Raw genomic sequence first — 18201 nt, forward strand, 5'->3', positions numbered from 1 at the left:
TATCTTAAGAAGAAACTTAGGTTAGGGAGTAACAAAATAAAATAGGATAAACTCTAATCTATTTTCTCTATATATATCATGTGATATATTACAATACATACATAATAGAAAAATACATAATCAATATACATATATACTATTAAATATTAATTTATAAAGAATATAACAATATATATAATATTTCTAAGCTTCTAGTAAGAGAAATTACCATGATTCAAGTTTTTCAAGAATTCCAGAGTGAAACTAGGGGGAGAATTCCCTTTTCCTTCTCCATTCTTTCTTCTTCATTTCACTAAGAACCTTTATTTTCTATCATTTTTTGAACTGATTCTAGTTAGAGAAAGTGAAGATCCGAGCTTCTAAGGTTGAAGCTTAAGTGGTCAAAGTACAAAGTCATCTTCTTTTTCTCTTTGTGGATTTTTTCTGAGAGGTAAGGGAAGCTTGTGCTCAAAATTTTGCTGGATTGCGTGAAGATGATAACAAATTGAATACGTTGATCATCAGTTGCGTGGGATTGAATTTTAAATTGATGAATGTTGAAAGTTGAGATTGGGAAGACATGGTGCATGAAGTGTAGTTCATGATTATTGTACATCGTTGTTTGCATGTGTTTTCATGAGTTGTTTTTAAGTTGTATAGGTTGTATATTCATGGAGTATGTGCTTGCATGTTGGAAATTTTGTTGATTTTTAGATAGATTGGACAAAATCGGGTTCTATAAAAGTGCAAAACCAAATATCACATTAAGTACGCCTTTATGGCGTCAGACGTAGTTCCAAAGAGAGGTATTTGTCTCACTCACGTTTGATGTAGAATCGATGACATCAAGCATGAGGAGGGAGACTCATTTCAAGTTGGAATTATGTCGAGCGTGATTTAAATGGTGTCGAGTGTGAGAAGCTGATCTTTGTCTGGATTCACATCAAACGCTAGTGGAGTAATGCTTGGCGAGAGTCAAGAAAAGAGTTATCTGCATTAATGAGGTTGGTTGTGGGTGTCACTACGCCAAGCGCGAGACAAGGAGGCATTCTCTACATTAATCATGTCAAACACAAATGGTCCAACGTTAGACGTGGACGAGACAAGGAGTTCCTTGCCTTAGTGGCACCAGGCACCCAATGAGTGGTGTTGATTGCAAGTTATATGATGAAAAGTTGTTATATAATGTTGCTTTACAATTGATTGATGGTAAATGAGTTTTATGATGCAAAGTTGATTGTTTAAGTTGTTTAACAACTTATTTATGATGACGTAATTGTATGAATGATGATGTTAGAGGATTTATGTGTTGGTATATAGTAAGTTGAAAATGTTGTGAAGTTGTGAGCTATTTTATGTTGTTTAAGTTAATTTATGTTGTTGTTCTATCAAGTTGTTCATGTTGTAAAGTTGTATGATGTTCAAGTTGTTTCAAGCCGATATGTTGTGAAGCTCAAAGTTGAGTGTTGTATGAGTTGCATGTTGTTATAATTGATAAAGTTGTTACGTTGTTAAGTTATAGGCATGTAGGTTAGATACATGTCTTAGTTATGATACACAAATACTAGAGGGGAGTATGTTGTTTTTGAAATTAGGATATCCCATTGTACATGTATACGTTGATGTGCTCTAAGAGTCTGAAACTCTTTAGTAGGTAAGTTGATCTCTGAATTGATGTTATTTTTTAATTATTGTTCCAAAAAGTACTTTTCAAAAGTATGTGAAAACACAATTCTAAAAAATACTTTTTGAAACACTAATTTCACTATTATAGAAAATACTTCAAAATAGTGAAACTAGTGTTCCAGAATGTATTTTTCGTAATATTAAATTTAACATTAAGGTTTTCAAAAGTATAAAGGGGAGGACGTATTGGAAGAAAAAATATGCATCTAACTTGACAAAAACTGTTAAAGAAGTCGTACGTGCATACAATACCATCATGCACCATTTTTACTACCTGGGTATATGTAAAAAAGTAGAAGAGGTGAGGGGAAAGAGAGTAATATGAAAATAGATTTATAACTACTGAAATAAGTAGAAAATGAAAAAATAAAAACAGGTGCATGTGAAAATTAAAAGAGAATGAATAAAATGTATAAAAAAAGAAGAAGAAAAAAGTAGTAAATTGAAAGTTAAAAATGTAAAATTAAAAAATAAAAAAAAGATTATAAATATTTTAAGATTTAAAAAAATAAAAGACATATATTTATATAAAAAAAAAGTGAATATATCATAAGCCCGAACTCATTATAAAGTATGAACCCAATCAGATTAAATATGTTACGCGGCCCAATTAGATTAAATATGTTACGCGGTCCATTTGTAAATTAGGGTTCATTTTGAAACTGCACATGTCTCGCTTATGATTTTGTTTCACATAAAAATCCTAACAACATATTTTTAAAATATACTTCATTTTCACTGAAATATGTTTAAATCTTTATATATAAATATGATTTTAATTAGTTTTAGTGTTTTAAAATATCGATTTAACGATCATATAGGTTTATATATATATATATATATATATATATATATATAATATTATATTTGAGCAATCTCATGCTCTTTTGAGTAAGTTGCTTTTAGGAATTCTTTTAGGAGTTTCTACTCTCATATTATATCTGTGTAATTTCTTTTTAAGCTTTTTGTCCCGTTGAACACAAATTAAAAATTTATATTAGTAATTTATCAAAAATTATTGATACAGTATTTTTAAGATAATTATTAAATTTTTTAAAAAAATATCATGTATCTCATTTTGTGATTTCAGTGTCAGTATAAACTCTTTTGTAATGAGAATATATATACTTTTTATTGTTAAAATTCCTTGTTTAAACATAATATTTTTTAAAATTATTTTTTCAATACCGTGGATCTAGTCATATCGTATTAAAATAAGCATTCAAAAAAAAAAGCAGTTAAAAAAAAAGCACTCAAAATTCAAAAAAGAACATGCGGTGTGTTACAACTAAATTCACGATATGTTATCAAAAACTAATTTTAAAATTTATGAAAAATCAAAATAAAAAAATCATGAAGACTTAAAAACACGTTAAATCTGTACTTACGTCAATTCGAAAACAATTTTTTCATTTGTTTGTTTTAAAGTGAGCATTAACATTTCAGAAAATATTAGTTCACGATAAGAAAAAACGCTTTAAAAAATATCAATAATCTTCTAATTTGGCTAGAACTATTACGTTTATACATACTAGCAGGAAAAAGATATTTTGTATCTGAATTGTATTAAAAAAATAAATAATAAAAAAAAATGAAAAGTTACTCATAAAAAAATAATTATTGTAAAATAAACAAAGGATAAAATAATTCATGTAAAAATGGAAACTAAAAGTAAATTATTTAAAAAGAGTAAATTATTGTTTTGTTAGCTAGAACTATTTTTTTTACACCAACAATTCTTTACATTAAAATATTATTTTAAATATAATAAAAAATTATTATACTTATTCTCTATAACTATTAAAATTATATTTGTAGGTAATTTTAATCTTTACATTAACACTAAACTTTTTGATAGCAATAAATTTGTTTATGTCTTTAATTAGCTATATATTCACGTTCAAACATCGGTATTCAGCAACAAAAAAAAAATGTTGGTATTGATTAATTAGAACTAATTAGTTTCTCTAATAAATAATTAATGGCAGCAGATGATTTACATAAAACTTCTTTTAATCTTATTTAAAGGAACTTAATTACATCTGAGACGAAAAATATTGCATGAAAATAATTTCACCATTAAAAAAAGGTCAAAACATGAACTAACTTGCATTTGAAATTTATCACTACTGAAAATCAACTGACAATTAGTCACAACACACTATCTCTTACATAAAAAGACCATTCAAATCCTTTGACTAAGGAACGTTCAATTCTATATGTAAATAATAACATATTTGGAAGAGGTTGAACATAATTTACATAATTAAAAAAAAAAAATTCTAGAACATATTTCAACTCACCAAAATTCTTTTAGGTTAAGCATTTCCGAATAATTTTGTATGAATTACGATCATATTCCTAATTAGCAAAATTAGCTGCACTGGAATGCATCATGATAATTGTTTCACATATATTTTTCCTTCACCAATATAATAATCGACCATTTAATCCACAAACTAATGCAGAAGAAAAGCAAAAGCACTCTGGAATTTGTTTATGATCGCACCTCTTGAGCATGTTTTGCTCAAGTTTGAAAATGTAAACATATTTAAAGGCCATGCATGAATAACAATCTTGCTAGTCATAGACGACTAATGGATTCTTGTTCCATATTTGTCCACACACAATAACAAAAAACAAGTCAATATCAATGCACTATATCATTAAGTGTAGGAAAAGCAGAAGAGTATATGCTACTTTGCTGAACATGCCGGCTCCACGTACGTCAACAGTACCAAACAGCACATAAATTAAGTGCCTATGGGACCTTGGTATTGACTTCAGGACAAGGATCCAAACACTAACTTAAATCAGACATGTGGACACAACCAAAGCAGCCTCCATTAAACTAATTAATAACACAATTCTAGAATGAGAAAATCCGAGAATTCATTGTTAATTTTCTCCATGCATATTAATTGTATAGTTTCATCTAGAAGCCCTTTGAATAAGAAATATTATAAGATCCCTTTTAGCCTTTTGCGCCTGCTCTTCTAGATGATTTAATTATCAAAAGGGTTAAATCTGAGTACCTTGTTATTTAATTATTCCTTTAATTCATCTGGATGGTATCGACTATATCAATTATAAACCTCTTCTAGATGATTAATCTCTTCCATATATATTGAATAGATCAAGACACCCCATAAGCAGCAAAAACAAAACCTCAAGAAATAATAATATTCTTCACATCTTTGTGTTCATTTGTTTCTATCTTCACTCATGTCGGCTAAGGAATTTCACGTATACCATGAAGCAGGAAACGAAGAAAGCACTCTACTACATGCAGATCCAAACGATTACGAGGAAGAAGAAACCCTATCTCTCTGTGACCTTCCAATTTACAATGGCTCAGTTTCAGCTAGATGGGGTGGTGAAGACTTCTCCAAAGAAGGCAAAAACTCATCTGATAGTGGTGAGGACAACGACAACGACAACGAATTATTCGAGTTCTTCAGTGAGGAATTCACCACGTCAAGCAACAATATTAATACAACCGCAGATAACATAATCTTCTGCGGAAAACTCATTCCCTTCAAGGACATTAATCCTCCACGTAATGAAAGCAACAATGTTCAAAAGGGTATCCCTATTCTTCCGTGGAGGCCAATGAACAAAGCAAAACACGGTTGGAAGAAGGAAGAGTTGTTAGAGGGAAAGGGTTCGAAGAGTTTTGCATGTGACTACACGTCCACTGGGAAGGTTTCTTTGATGAGGAGCACAACTAAGTCTAGGTGGTTCTTGTTCATGTTTGGATCGATGTCCAAGTTGTCAAGCACTGAGATGGAGCTGAGAGACATAAGGAACAGGCAAGGCCGGAGGAGGGGTCCGGCGACGATGTTTCCGGCGCCGGAGGATGGAAAGGAGGTGGCTATGAAGGGGAAGGGAAGCTGTAAAGGGATGTGGAAGTTGTTGAAGTCAATCTCCTTTGTGTTAGGCTGCCGCTCTAGTAAGATTGCAAATGATGTTGTAAAGGCTGCTTTTGTGTGAATTTTTGAACAAAGCATGTGCCTCTACAACAATCATCTACTCCAATTTGACCCTCCTTTCTGTCATGTTTGGGCAAAAATACATTAATAGGAGAAATTATTATCTCAATGATATCAATTAATCTCTATATGACATGTATTGTTTAAGTTTTTTTAATTTATGAAAAATTAATAAAACTTATTATATATGTCATGCAGAGATTAATTAGAGAGTATCTAATACTTTTTTCACTATTGAGATAAATACATAGAGAAGAGGAGAGAAGTGTAAGAATGATATATAGGTGATATAATGATGTTATAGAAAAAAATATTGATGTATTAATTAGGTGTTTGAAGTAATGAAGTATTTTGTATCATGATTGGAACTTTAATCATGAATATTGCTCATCAAATGTAGATGGCTTAAGGCTGAGGGGCAAACATGTATCAATTGAGGGGTCAAAACTTAAGGTTTGACTTGTCAGCCAAGTTTCAAGATACAATCAATGTTTGAACGTTGTCTTGTTTAAAATGTATGATATTATAATCTACGTTCATTGGGTATACTTGAACTATTTAAATTGTATTGGTAGAATGTAGTCTAAAGATTATAGAAACAGATATGCCTTCTAATTAATAGTAATGTGTTAATACTCAATAACATGGCCTGAAACTTTGGTTACAACCAAATATTTTTTCTGGTGTTTGTCATGCTCTCAAGAGATATTAATTTGTGTTCCATAAAGATACTCCTTTTGATAATGGAAAAGAATATGAAATATTTTATTTTGAAGGATGCTTCCTTATTTTTAGACCTGCTTTGGAATAAGTTTTTTCCTTCTTTTCCTTGCTATCCTTTTGGTGCTGTGGTGATGATTTCTTTAGATCAATCTCTCTTAAATATGAAGAGGGAGTTGCACAATAATGTGGACTTAACCTATTTTGCTAGTTTTTTTTTTCTCTGTCATTTATTTGTATTTTACTTAGTTATGGAGGATACCTCATCTATTTCTTTTTTGTACCCTCTGTTTTTCTCTGTAATAATTCTTTTACTATATATTTATAAAAAAAATCTTGCATGCTAAATAATGCCCCATGGCCAACAGATGGCAACGGTATTAGTTGAATGCTAAAGTTATATGGAAAAGCAAGTGTCCTAAATCTAAATGTCTTCATTAAGGTTGGAAAATCGATCATTTTTCTTTCCTCAAGAAATATCTTTTCTAGCTGTTGTTATAGCATCATTTATCAATTCTTACTATAATGTGCTAAAAGCATCCATAACATCACTGTATCTGTTCCATTTTTCCTTCAATAATCATCTGAAACAGCAATTAATTTTCGGGTTGGGAGAATATGTTTTAGTGTTTATTAAAGCATTAGAAATTGATCTGACAACTGATGGAGAAAATTTCCAAAAATTCCATGTTTTATTTTGATTCTTTTTTTAAGTATTTGTCACAATTTGTATTTATAATTTGTTTTGCTACCATGTGCTCATTGTTTGCATAAATGACAAGTTTGTCAAATATTTGTAATCTGTAATACTTTGATGTGGAGGTAAACAATTTTCAAATGGATTCATAAAGCTCTTTCGCCAATGGTGACTTTGATTTCGCGTCCTCTATGCCATTTTTTTAAAAAAATTTATAATAGATATCATAATATGGTGTCAAAGGATTCTACTTGCACCTTCTCTGCAACATTCTTCTTTTGGTTTTCTCTTCAAACTTCAATCCTAACTCACTAATGGGTTTCACCATTCAAAATCCTCTTCTCAATCCTTCCTGTTGCTATGGAACAAAAAGGCATGGATAATCCCTTAAGTATCACTTCTCAATCCGTCAATGGTTAATTTGAATGTTAATTATAATAAATATTTTATTCAAAGATCCAATAATAGACTTTTAAATTTTGATTTTTGAAATAATGGATTTTTAAATCTAATTTGAGCTATGTTGGCTAAAAAAAATTTATATTTAAAAATTTTCAAAAAATATTTCAATCAATAAAAAGTTATTTTACTTCACTAGTAATTTATATATGTACATTATATCAAATATTAATGAAAGAGATTTGAGTTTTATTAATGATTTTTTTATCACTAAAAGATTACAATTATGCAAAAGAGACATTAATAATCCCATTTATTTGAATAAATAATTAAAAGAGACAAAATATTGATTATATTTAATATGAAAGTCTAGAAAAAAATATGTGCCACAAAAAGAAAATAAGGGTAGAATATTTTTTTATTATGATTTTTTTTTGTGTATTTGATTTAAAAATTATGAGATGAGATAAACAAATTATATGAGTAATATGGATGATATGTTAAATATTTTGAGTGAATATTTTAAAATATTAGTATTTTATTTGATTAAATATAATAAATTAATTTAATGACTTATTGAAATTGTTTTACTTTTGACTTGATCTTTCTAATTTGGTTTTGCTGACCTTTTTTTTTTATATTTTTTTTTATTTTTAATATTTAATCAATCAACTGTCTTCTTTATTAAAAACTAACGTAAAAAAAAAATCATAAAAAAAAACTAACGTAAAAAATATATTTCGTACTTCTGTACATTTATAAAAAATAAAATAAATGTAAAGGTTAATAAATAGATGGTGATCAATAGTAATTGTAAGGATAATTTTTTTAACAATTTTAAAAATTAAAATAAAAAATAAGAACTAAATAAAAAATAATAAAAAGAAAAGAATAATTTAAGAGATAGCTATAAGAAAAAAATTTTCTAAAAAGTGTGTACGTAAAAAAAAAATCCCCTTTATCTCATAAGGTTTTTGTACAACTCTCTCCTTACATATATTCTTTTTGTTTTTATCTTTTTGTGAGGGATGGCGAATCTTTTTATTAAAAAAAAATTATTAGTTTTGCTGTCCAATTTATTATTGGATAAAATCATGTTATATTTGAAAGACTTATCCCTCACATGAATAAATCATTGAACACATTACTATCACATGTCTAATTATTTATTTTCTTATTAGATAAACGGTTTGTGATTTTTAATCATGTTGATTTGTGAGTTTGCATGCCATCGAAGTTTAGTGAAGCTTAATAAGTACAACATAATAAATTTTTTTAATTTTAATATAATATTTATTTGTGAGCTATAGATAGTCAGGAATATACTTGTAAGCAAGGGTGGACCGACCGCTATGGTTGGGATTGTTGCTCCCAGAACTCAGGACGATCAGTGTCATGTCACCAATGCTTCATATGCCTCATGCAACTATTGCTTCACTTTGTAGATTAAAAGATTTAACTGCTTTAGTTGGATTTGTGAATCATTTCTAATCAAATATATAAGATACGTTGTAGAAAAAAAAAGACTTTTAGATATACTTATAATGTGTTTTTTTATATACATCAACATATATTTAAGTTATTAGCCAACTTTTTATTTTATATATTATTTAATAAATAAAATAATATTAAATTTATTATAATATTTTTAATATTAATTATCATAATAAGTTATTATTATTGTTTTAATGGGTAATAATGATAAATTGTTATCGTAATAAATTATTATGATAATAATAACAAGATAATAATAATAATTATATTAAAAATAGAATTAGCTGGTATTGGTATAACATGAAAAATGAATGTTTTTATACTTTAACAAAAGATTTCCTAAGTATGAAAAGGTGAAATTTTGACATGTCTTTGTTGATATTTTTGTTTTGTCTTATAAATATTTTTAAATCAAATACAAAATATATATTTTTGGCTTCATATAGTCGCATATAGAAATTCAACTGACTTTCATGTAATAGAAAAAAATAATTATTTTCATAATGTTTTATTTTATCTAATATATGGCGACCAAATTATTATTGAATATGATAATATGGGTGAAGTAAGTAAGCGTTTATAATTGAGAAAAGTAGGAATACATAGGAGTATTACATAAAAGGAAGGTGAATTGAATTTAACTTTGAAAAAGTAAAAGCGAAATGGAAGACCATGAAAAAGTGAAAAAAGACAGCGAAAAGAGTTTGTTATTTGGTTGCATAGTTGGTTTTTTGTTTGGGTACGCTGTTATTTATGAACGTTAAAATTAGGAATGACATTCCGTATAGGGCCCCACTTATCCTGACACCCAATCCTTGCTGTAATAGATTCATTCATCGTTGAAGTTTTCTCCTTTCCTCCTTTTGTCCTTATTTTCTCTTCACAGGGTATGTATGTACCTTAATTTCTTTCCAGACACATTTCTGATTCTCATGCTAAGGTTTTTGTTGTGTCAAAAACTTCATTTTTTGTCCTCTTTCTCATGCTTTTTGTCCCTTTTCTCATTACCCTATCTCCTTTTGATGGTTTTTTGAATTATGCTCTCTCTGTTCTTCTATTGTCGGTCCATTGCATTACTAGGCATTCAAAATTGGTGCTTTTGACCTTGTTTTTCAACTTTTCATGGCTTTTTGAATCATGTTTTTATGTTTTGGCTTCTTCCTCGTTTGATCATTCCATTGCATTAATGAATCGGATGAAAGTCTTTGTCTTTTCTATTTAGTTTCGGTTTCTAGTCCTTTTCATTAATGGGGTTGTGAATGCCTTTTATTGAATGCATCTGTTATACATTTTCTTTCAACATTTATGATCTCCATTTTGAGGTTGTATTGAAATTTCCGTGGCTCTTTCCTTTTACAACTCCATGCATGAAATCAAGTTCTGTTTTCTTCAACGTGCATTAAATTGGTTTAATTACTTCCACGGTTCCACCACAACTTTTATTCATCTATTCTCTTTTAGTTTCACCTCTTCTGAAGGAAGTTTGTTCATTTTACGTTTTTTGACCCTTTAATAATTTAGTTTCTTTTGTTTGTTAATGAAGATAAAGGAACTTCACATGGGGAGGAAAGGGTGGTTTTCTGCAGTGAAGAAAGTTTTCATTTCTGATTCTAAAAAGGAACAGGTTTGTGAATACCAATAACATGAATAGAAGATAGTTTACCTTGAAATCGGAGAAGATTCTCATGCAAAACTGATTATTTTTGTTCATATAAACAGAAACATCATCATCATAATAGGTCAAACTCAGGCTTAAACTCAAAGTTTGCATGTTTTGGGGTTCATCATCATGAGGATCTAGAAAATGCACCTGAAAGACGACCAATTGCCGTTGTTCCCTCACTTCCGCCAAGAAAAGAGATCAAAGTAAGAAGTGAGACAGAGAGGGAGAATGAACAGAGCAACCAAGCCTTTTCTCTGGTTTTGGCCACTGCTGTGGCTGCAGGGGCTGCTGTTGCTGCTGCTGCAGAGGTTGCTCGTCTCTCAAACACGCCTCGTGCCAATGGAAAAATGAATCGAGAAGCAGCAGCTATCAAAATTCAAACAGCATACCGTGGATATTTGGTATGGACTTTTATCCTATTTATTTGGAACAATTCAATGCTACACAATCAATTAATAACATGGAAAGTTCATGTTAGTTTCAAAATCAATTACAATAATAGAAATGTTGGTGACACTTATTCAAATACGATACTAATACTCTCTTTATATTATTGGTTAAAAATCACAAATTTTGATAAGTCTATTAGGTGAGATTCATTAAATGAGATATGGGATTTATAAAAATTTTGATTTTTACTAAATTTCAATCAATAATAATTAAGAAAATGTTAGAGAAATTATCATTAACATTCCTCTATCTGGGAACACTAATCTGAGAAGAAAATATGAATGTAAATGAAGTGACTTTTAGTTCAGTTTATGCAAACTTCTTATTTAAGTAAGAACTTATGAAAAAATTTATCCAAACAAATCTATAGTTTCTTTTGTTATGGGGAGAATTTTTATGTGTTGCAACATCTTTGAGTGAGTTTTGTGTGTAATAGTGCTTGTTATGGGGTTTTCAGGCAAGAAGATCCTTGCGTGGGTTGAGAGGTTTGGCGAGGTTGAGATCATTGGTGCAAGGGCAATCTGTTCAACGGCAAGCGGCTAGTACCTTACAAAGCATGCAAACTCTTTCACGGTTGCAGTCTCAGATTCGTGCGCGGAAGATCAAAATGTCTGAGGAGAATCAAACTCTTCAACGGCAATTGCAGCAGAAACGGGAGAAGGAGTATGACAAGTTGCAATCTACTGTAAGCACTTTATGAATATTTGCATATGATATGCAAATACAATAGACTATAAGATGAAAGAAATATTTACTTTATGTATGTTCACGATTTTCAATAATAGATATTTTGTACCAATATTACCCAAACATAAAAATGCAAATACAATAGGCATTGTGATCATAGAATGTGGCATTATAATAATGCTTCTGTATTATTTTTTGTGTCTATGTGTTTTCATTTTTTGTTCATTATATGTTCACACCTTTCGAAAATATAAATATTAGACCAAGTTATATTTTTAGTTCTTTTATTTTTATTTATCGACAATTTTGATTCATCTATTTTAAAATAAAAATATTTAATCTCTTATTTTTAAAAATATAGAAAGTTGATTTTATTGCTAATTTAATATTTATCAATCGTTAAATTTTAATATTGTATCAAATACTTTTGCAGCAAATTGGTGAAAAATGGGATGATAGCATAAAATCAAAGGAGGAAGTTGAAGCAAAATTGGTGCAGAGACAAATAGCAGCTATGAGAAGAGAGAAGGCTTTGGCTTATGCATCAACACATCAGGTATGAAAAGTCTGCCTATTATTTTGGATATTAGTAGTTTGCTAACATATGCTAGCTATTGTGATTCTTCTGCAATGCACTGTGGGCAATTATTAAATTTTCTAAAGCTTTTAGGCCAACGTGATACATTGATATGTTCCCAATCTAGATATGGATAGCATCTTGAAGTGTAACTAAACTCGTGTTCTACCAAGTCATCAATGTAGAATTTTGTTGCAAAATGAAATTTAGAAAACAAGCTGAAAATAAATGTGTAGTAGACCTGTATTCTATGCATGTTCATGCATTGTTGGTAGTTTTAAGATTTGTGGCAAACATAAATGATTTCCCAAGGATAACCAATCACTTCCTCCAACAGCAAACGTGGAAGAACTCTTCAAAATCTGCTGCAAATGCCACATTTATGGATCCAAACAATCCCCACTGGGGATGGAATTGGCTAGAGAGATGGATGGCTGCAAGGCCATGGGAGGGCCAAAACATTACATACCAAAATAGCCATGCATCTACCAAGGTTGCCTCAAGCAACAACATGTCAGTTGGTGAGATCACAAAGTTGTATTCTCTCCGTGATCAGAACCAAGATCTTAAAACCTCCCCAGCAAGCCAAAAACCAACCCGTCCTCCCAGCCACAATTCCCCTTCAACAACAGCTCCAAAGGCTCCACCATCCACCAATGGAACAAAGGCAAAGACACCATCAAGTCCAAAGGGTGGCTCATGGGGTGGTGATGGTGATTCACACAGCATGTTTAACAAGGTCTCAGAAAACAACCGTAGACACAGCATTGGTGTCTCTCCATTGAGAGATGATGAGAGCCATTCAAGCTCATCATGCCGCACAACACCATCATCATCCACAAAGATTGCAAAGCCAAAGCCATCATCCACCACCAAAGTGAGAAGTGCATCATTTGGTGTGCAAAGAAATGGAACAACACCTGAAAAACCAGCTTCTTCTGCTCCTCTCAAGAAGAGGCTTTCTTTCCCAGCTTCTTCTTCTATTTCAGCAGGCTCAAGAAGGCATTCTATTTCAACTAGGCCGGGAAATGTGGCTCCCAACAAGAATGTTGCTATTGCTACGATCCCCGAGGAGAAAGTGAAAGTGAAAAACGGAGGGAGCAGGTAGGGATGCAACATGCATCATGCATGCATGCCATTGGGTTGTGTGTGTACTTAGAATAGAATTATGAATGAAGATGAATCAAATAAAAGGTGGTGTCATTTTTCATAGTTGTATCTATCAACTTTTTCTTCGCAAGCCATCATATTCTTGGTGCCAAAGGGAGGAAGATAGAATAAAATTTGCTGATCAAGTAATCATTTAATTCCTACAGTTGTCTTCATAATCAATGCAGACAACTTTTTCTTTTACTTCTTAACTTATTGTAGTAGTGTTGTTTGTCATGTTACATAACAGATGGGTTTTGGGGGGTGATACTAGTTTCATGGCAATATATATTTTTCCATGTAAACTTGTACTTAATTCATTAAGTATTCTGTTTGTAAAGTATATATCAATTATTCAAGTTCTAGACCATGGTTCCTGGCTGTGAGTCTGTGTGACCAAGTTAGATCTATTCTCTTTTATGTTTTTGAGAAGCAGCGATTTGGAAAACTGAATAATGGATGTATTTATTTGCCACAGATCCATAAATTAAAAATACTATCTAGCTAGAGTCCTTAATTGGTGTTCATCTTATAAGAAACTTTAATTTTAAGCGTACATGAGTCTGGATGATAAAAATGCAAATACCTTAAATTGGTAAAAAAAAAAACTCGGTGTGCTCGGATCATAAAATTGGAAGTATATATAATTCATAATTATAATTTTACCTCCAAATTTGTTAAAATTTGAATTGATCAAGAAAAATAATTTTTCTGATCGAAAAAATAATAATAAAAAGTATATGTAGTGATTTAATTAAAAATGATATTTACATTAATTATTTTTTTATACCAAGAGAATCACATTCCTTTCCATTAAAATAATATTCTGAATACAATAAAAAAATATCATTATAAATATTCTCAAAATCAAATACTATAAAATTTGTAGTTAAGGAATGTGTGTTATCAAATTATTTTATATTATACAATATTAAAAAACTAGTATATTTATCTATATAATATGAGTTTTGATTTAATATGTATTTTAGTGGAGAGGTCTATCTACTTATTTTAAATGTAAGTTTTAATAAACTTATTTCATGAGAAATTTTATTCATCGATATATGATATAAAAACTTTTACATTAATATATAATATATATTTATGAACTCAATTTTTTTTTGTCTAATTAAGGATATCTCTAGTCTAATAATTAAAAACTAATTCTTTCATCAAGTGTAAAAATTACTGACGTGAGTTTTATTTCTCTAATAACACAAGAGAATCGACCCTCGAGAAACACAATTATCTATGATATGTGTTTGATCTCGTTGGTTTGAAAAAAAATCAAACTAGAAATTTGAAAATTTGAATTGAATTAAAATTTTACTGAAAGCATGATAATGAAGAGATATCAGTGGTGAGAATAATGGGATGATGTGAAGAATAGTGATAATGAGTGTGATTAGAAAATGTCGGTGGCAAAGTGACGACAATGGTGGTCAAAGGATACCAACGGTAGTGATGGAGGTTTGAGGACTTCAACGGTGATACTGAATCAACCATCAAAGGTCATACTATCATAGTGGTTAGACTTAGAGGCTCTTAACGACATCATGATATGATATATATCCTTATAATAATGATTGTTGGAGTGTGCCATGCCAACCATGATGTTTTCAGAATAAGAATATGAAAGTGACAATAATAATATACAATCTATTTACACTATCAATCAATAAAAATAAAACAATATATTTATTAATTGGATTCAATAATTTGTGATTGGAGTTTACACTCTCGATCGTTGACTTTTTATTATTATATGAAATTAGATGATTTATTTTACCCTGTAGAATAGGCAAAAGCCTATATATGTGGCTATGTATCATAAATAACAAGAAAAGAGGGTTTGCATGCACATCCTCATTCCAATACATATTATTAGTAATCATTATAAATAAATGTTAATTAATTTGTCTAATTTGTGAGATAGTGCAATCACTGTGGGAAGCAATGGCCAATTTTTTGAAGATCCCAAAGGTTGATGGTCGTTGAACTAGAAGATTCATGTCCACACGTGAGGAATTTGCCCGTGGTTTTTGTACCTGTCTGAAGGGCACACTAGTAATTTTCTCGTATTCTGAGGGCCGAACGAGAGCTCCGATAGAATATTCCAGTGAGGGAAGGGCACTTGCAAAAGACACTCTGACGCTCAAGTCAGGACAAACACAGATATCGATAGTAATTAATGAACAGTGACGTTACCTCGTGACATGAACTATTTATACTGACATTTATGGCCCTGAATGCCCTGGGCCCTATGACAGGATTACCATATTAGGTAATACGCCTCTAATCGGCTTATTAGTGTGATTAACTCTTAACTCTTGATTAGGAGTAATCCTTAACTCTTGATTAATGATATGTCTTCAGTGGCCGATCAGCCGTTGGCTACTTGGTTCGGCCATTCAGGTGCCGATTGGGTATCAGCCACCTGGTTTGACCGTTCGGGTGCCAATTGAGCCTCGGTCACTTGGTGGCCGAATGGCCTTACTAGTACAGTTTTCGTTATCTATTTCTCATGTTATATTTGTAAAACAAAAAAGATTATGTAAGAAATTGTATATGTGAGGCTAGATATTACCGAATATTTAGTATAATTTCAACAACTAAAATTGAATACAAAAAAATTTATACCCTAACGATCGAGTAATACTATACATATGTACATGTAATTAAATTCTGTAAGATTTTGACATTTGTATGATCTATGTAAGGATAGTAAGTGAAAATAACTTCCTTGTGAGATTCAAACTCATACCTCAAATTTACTACTTAATTGAATTCTTCGTTCTTGTTTTCTTTGATTTTGATATCAATTTCACCTCATCCCACTGAAAGACAAAGTAACTCCAAAGTTTAATTTTAAATATGGTCGGTCATTGAGAAATTGAATGCATTTTTGAACATTTGGGAGCTATTTTAAGTTAATATATAAAATTATTTATACTAACAATATATTAAAACTAAATGACTATATAAATGGTTGGTGTGAGTTATTTAACGGATTAAATACAGTAAAAAATACTTACATCCACATACATTTTTATAAGAAATGGTTGCTTTCAAATATAAAAGTCAAAGGAGACAAATTTCTTATTCTTTATTATGACTTTTATTATTTAGAGGTCTGTTTGATACATCTAAAGAGTTTTTCATTTTGGGAGCCACAGAGATTTCTTTGGGTAAGCCATATCTATTTCAAATGCCTGGACAACTTTAACAAATGTCTATTTAATGAATTTTATTACATTAATTTTCTTCTATTAAAGTAGGGATTGAATTTCTTTTGGGTTCCTTCATTTTATTTAATTTATTTAATTTGATTTTTATTATTAAAATATTTAATTTGATCCTATTAATTTTTAAAAATGAGGCAATGTGATTATTCTTGTTGAGTTGAGATTGTCAGTTTAAATTTTTGATGACAATGTAAATAATTTTTATATTGTCAATGCATAAACTATTTTCTCTAATTAGACATGCATGTATAATAATTTTTGAAAAATTGTATATTGAAAATAAAACTATTTTATTTATAAATAATATTTTGTATAACATAATATTATTTTTATAATGATATTATTTACTTCAAAATATATATTACAAAATATATTTTAATTTAAAATTATATACTTTTATTTTATAATTTAACTATAATATTAGTATTAACATATTATATTAAAGCATTAAATTGATCCAGTCTTGTCTCATATATCTTGAGTTATAATCAGACCAAATTAAATTTAAATAAATAATTTAATGAAAATTTCGTACCGAGTAAAAACAGAAATCACCTTATTTAACCCGTCTCTTACTCGCTGTTCCTATAATTTGTTCTAACACGCTGGAAATGGTTAAATGTTTTATCACTCGATCACATTAAAAATATTGGGCTAAATGAGTATCACTAATTCAATATAATAGTCATGAAAAAATAAAAAAAAAGACAGAGAAGAAGATTGCTAATCATCTTCAGCCACATAAAAAAGAAGAAGAAAAATTTGTGTAGGAAAAAAAAAAAACGTTTGATTTGATAGAATTGAGTATTTGTATTTGAAATTGAGAGAATTTGAAGATTTTCCACCCGTATATGCAACCAAAGCAAACCATAGAAACTGGTGTGGGTTTTAATGTGTGGTTAACTGCAGAAGAGAAAGCCTCCAAAAGAAATGTAGTAGTCCCATTCGTAACTTCAATATGTGATGACCATTGGCAAATACACAGCCACTTGGAATGATCATGGCCATTAAAAAACATTCTAAACTCAATGTCTAATTATTTGATGAATTTGTCCATGCAAGTTGTGCTTTTAAATAAGCATTTTGTGTATGTGTGTCTTTTGCTTTGTTGTTTTGCACTTGTTCACTCCTTGCATTTTCAGTTTGTTTTTTACTGAAAAAATAAGCTTGAGCGTTACCAAATCACTTCCAATGTTATTTTGATTAAACAAGTTATCTTAATCTAACAATAGCATAGCTTCGTCAGAAACAAGAAGGTTCTAACAACCCTTCCCTTCTGTCCCCAATCCTCACTCCTACAAGGCCTTGCGTCAGCTATTATCCATTCACCATCCTTTATCCAAACACAATAAAACCCTTTGAATATTTCAGCCCAAGAGGGTTACAATTACATCCTCTTTTTTTGGTAAAAAAAGGGATAGATATTTAATTAGGTAGATGACCATATGACATTCCTTTTTATT

At 30.0% G+C, this 18201-nt stretch overlaps 2 protein-coding genes across 3 annotated transcripts; both read left to right on the plus strand.

Moving 5' to 3' along the window:
- The first annotated feature begins 4222 nt into the window (after window positions 1-4222).
- Window positions 4223-6171, plus strand: LOC114916383 (uncharacterized). The gene has a single exon (XM_029272980.2). The coding sequence runs from the start codon at window positions 4891-4893 to the stop codon at window positions 5656-5658; it is 768 nt and encodes a 255-aa protein (XP_029128813.2). The 5' UTR covers window positions 4223-4890; the 3' UTR covers window positions 5659-6171.
- Window positions 6172-9721: 3550 nt separating this feature from the next.
- Window positions 9722-13897, plus strand: IQD3 (IQ-domain 3). Of its 2 annotated transcripts, none has more exons than XM_029270514.2 (6): window positions 9722-9854; window positions 10511-10591; window positions 10687-11031; window positions 11538-11765; window positions 12201-12323; window positions 12682-13897. In XM_029270514.2, the coding sequence occupies exons 2-6, from the start codon at window positions 10526-10528 to the stop codon at window positions 13450-13452; spliced, it is 1533 nt and encodes a 510-aa protein (XP_029126347.1). In that variant the 5' UTR covers window positions 9722-9854; window positions 10511-10525; the 3' UTR covers window positions 13453-13897. The 2 variants fall into 2 exon arrangements, with proteins under 2 accessions (XP_029126347.1, XP_029126350.1); XM_029270517.2 differs by lacking the exon at window positions 9722-9854 and adding an exon at window positions 9877-9907.
- Window positions 13898-18201: the final 4304 nt, after the last annotated feature.

Source organism: Cajanus cajan, chromosome 7, assembly GCF_000230855.2.
Source record: "Cajanus cajan strain Asha chromosome 7, NIPB_CcT2T_4, whole genome shotgun sequence".
NCBI classification, from domain to species: Eukaryota; Viridiplantae; Streptophyta; class Magnoliopsida; order Fabales; family Fabaceae; genus Cajanus; species Cajanus cajan.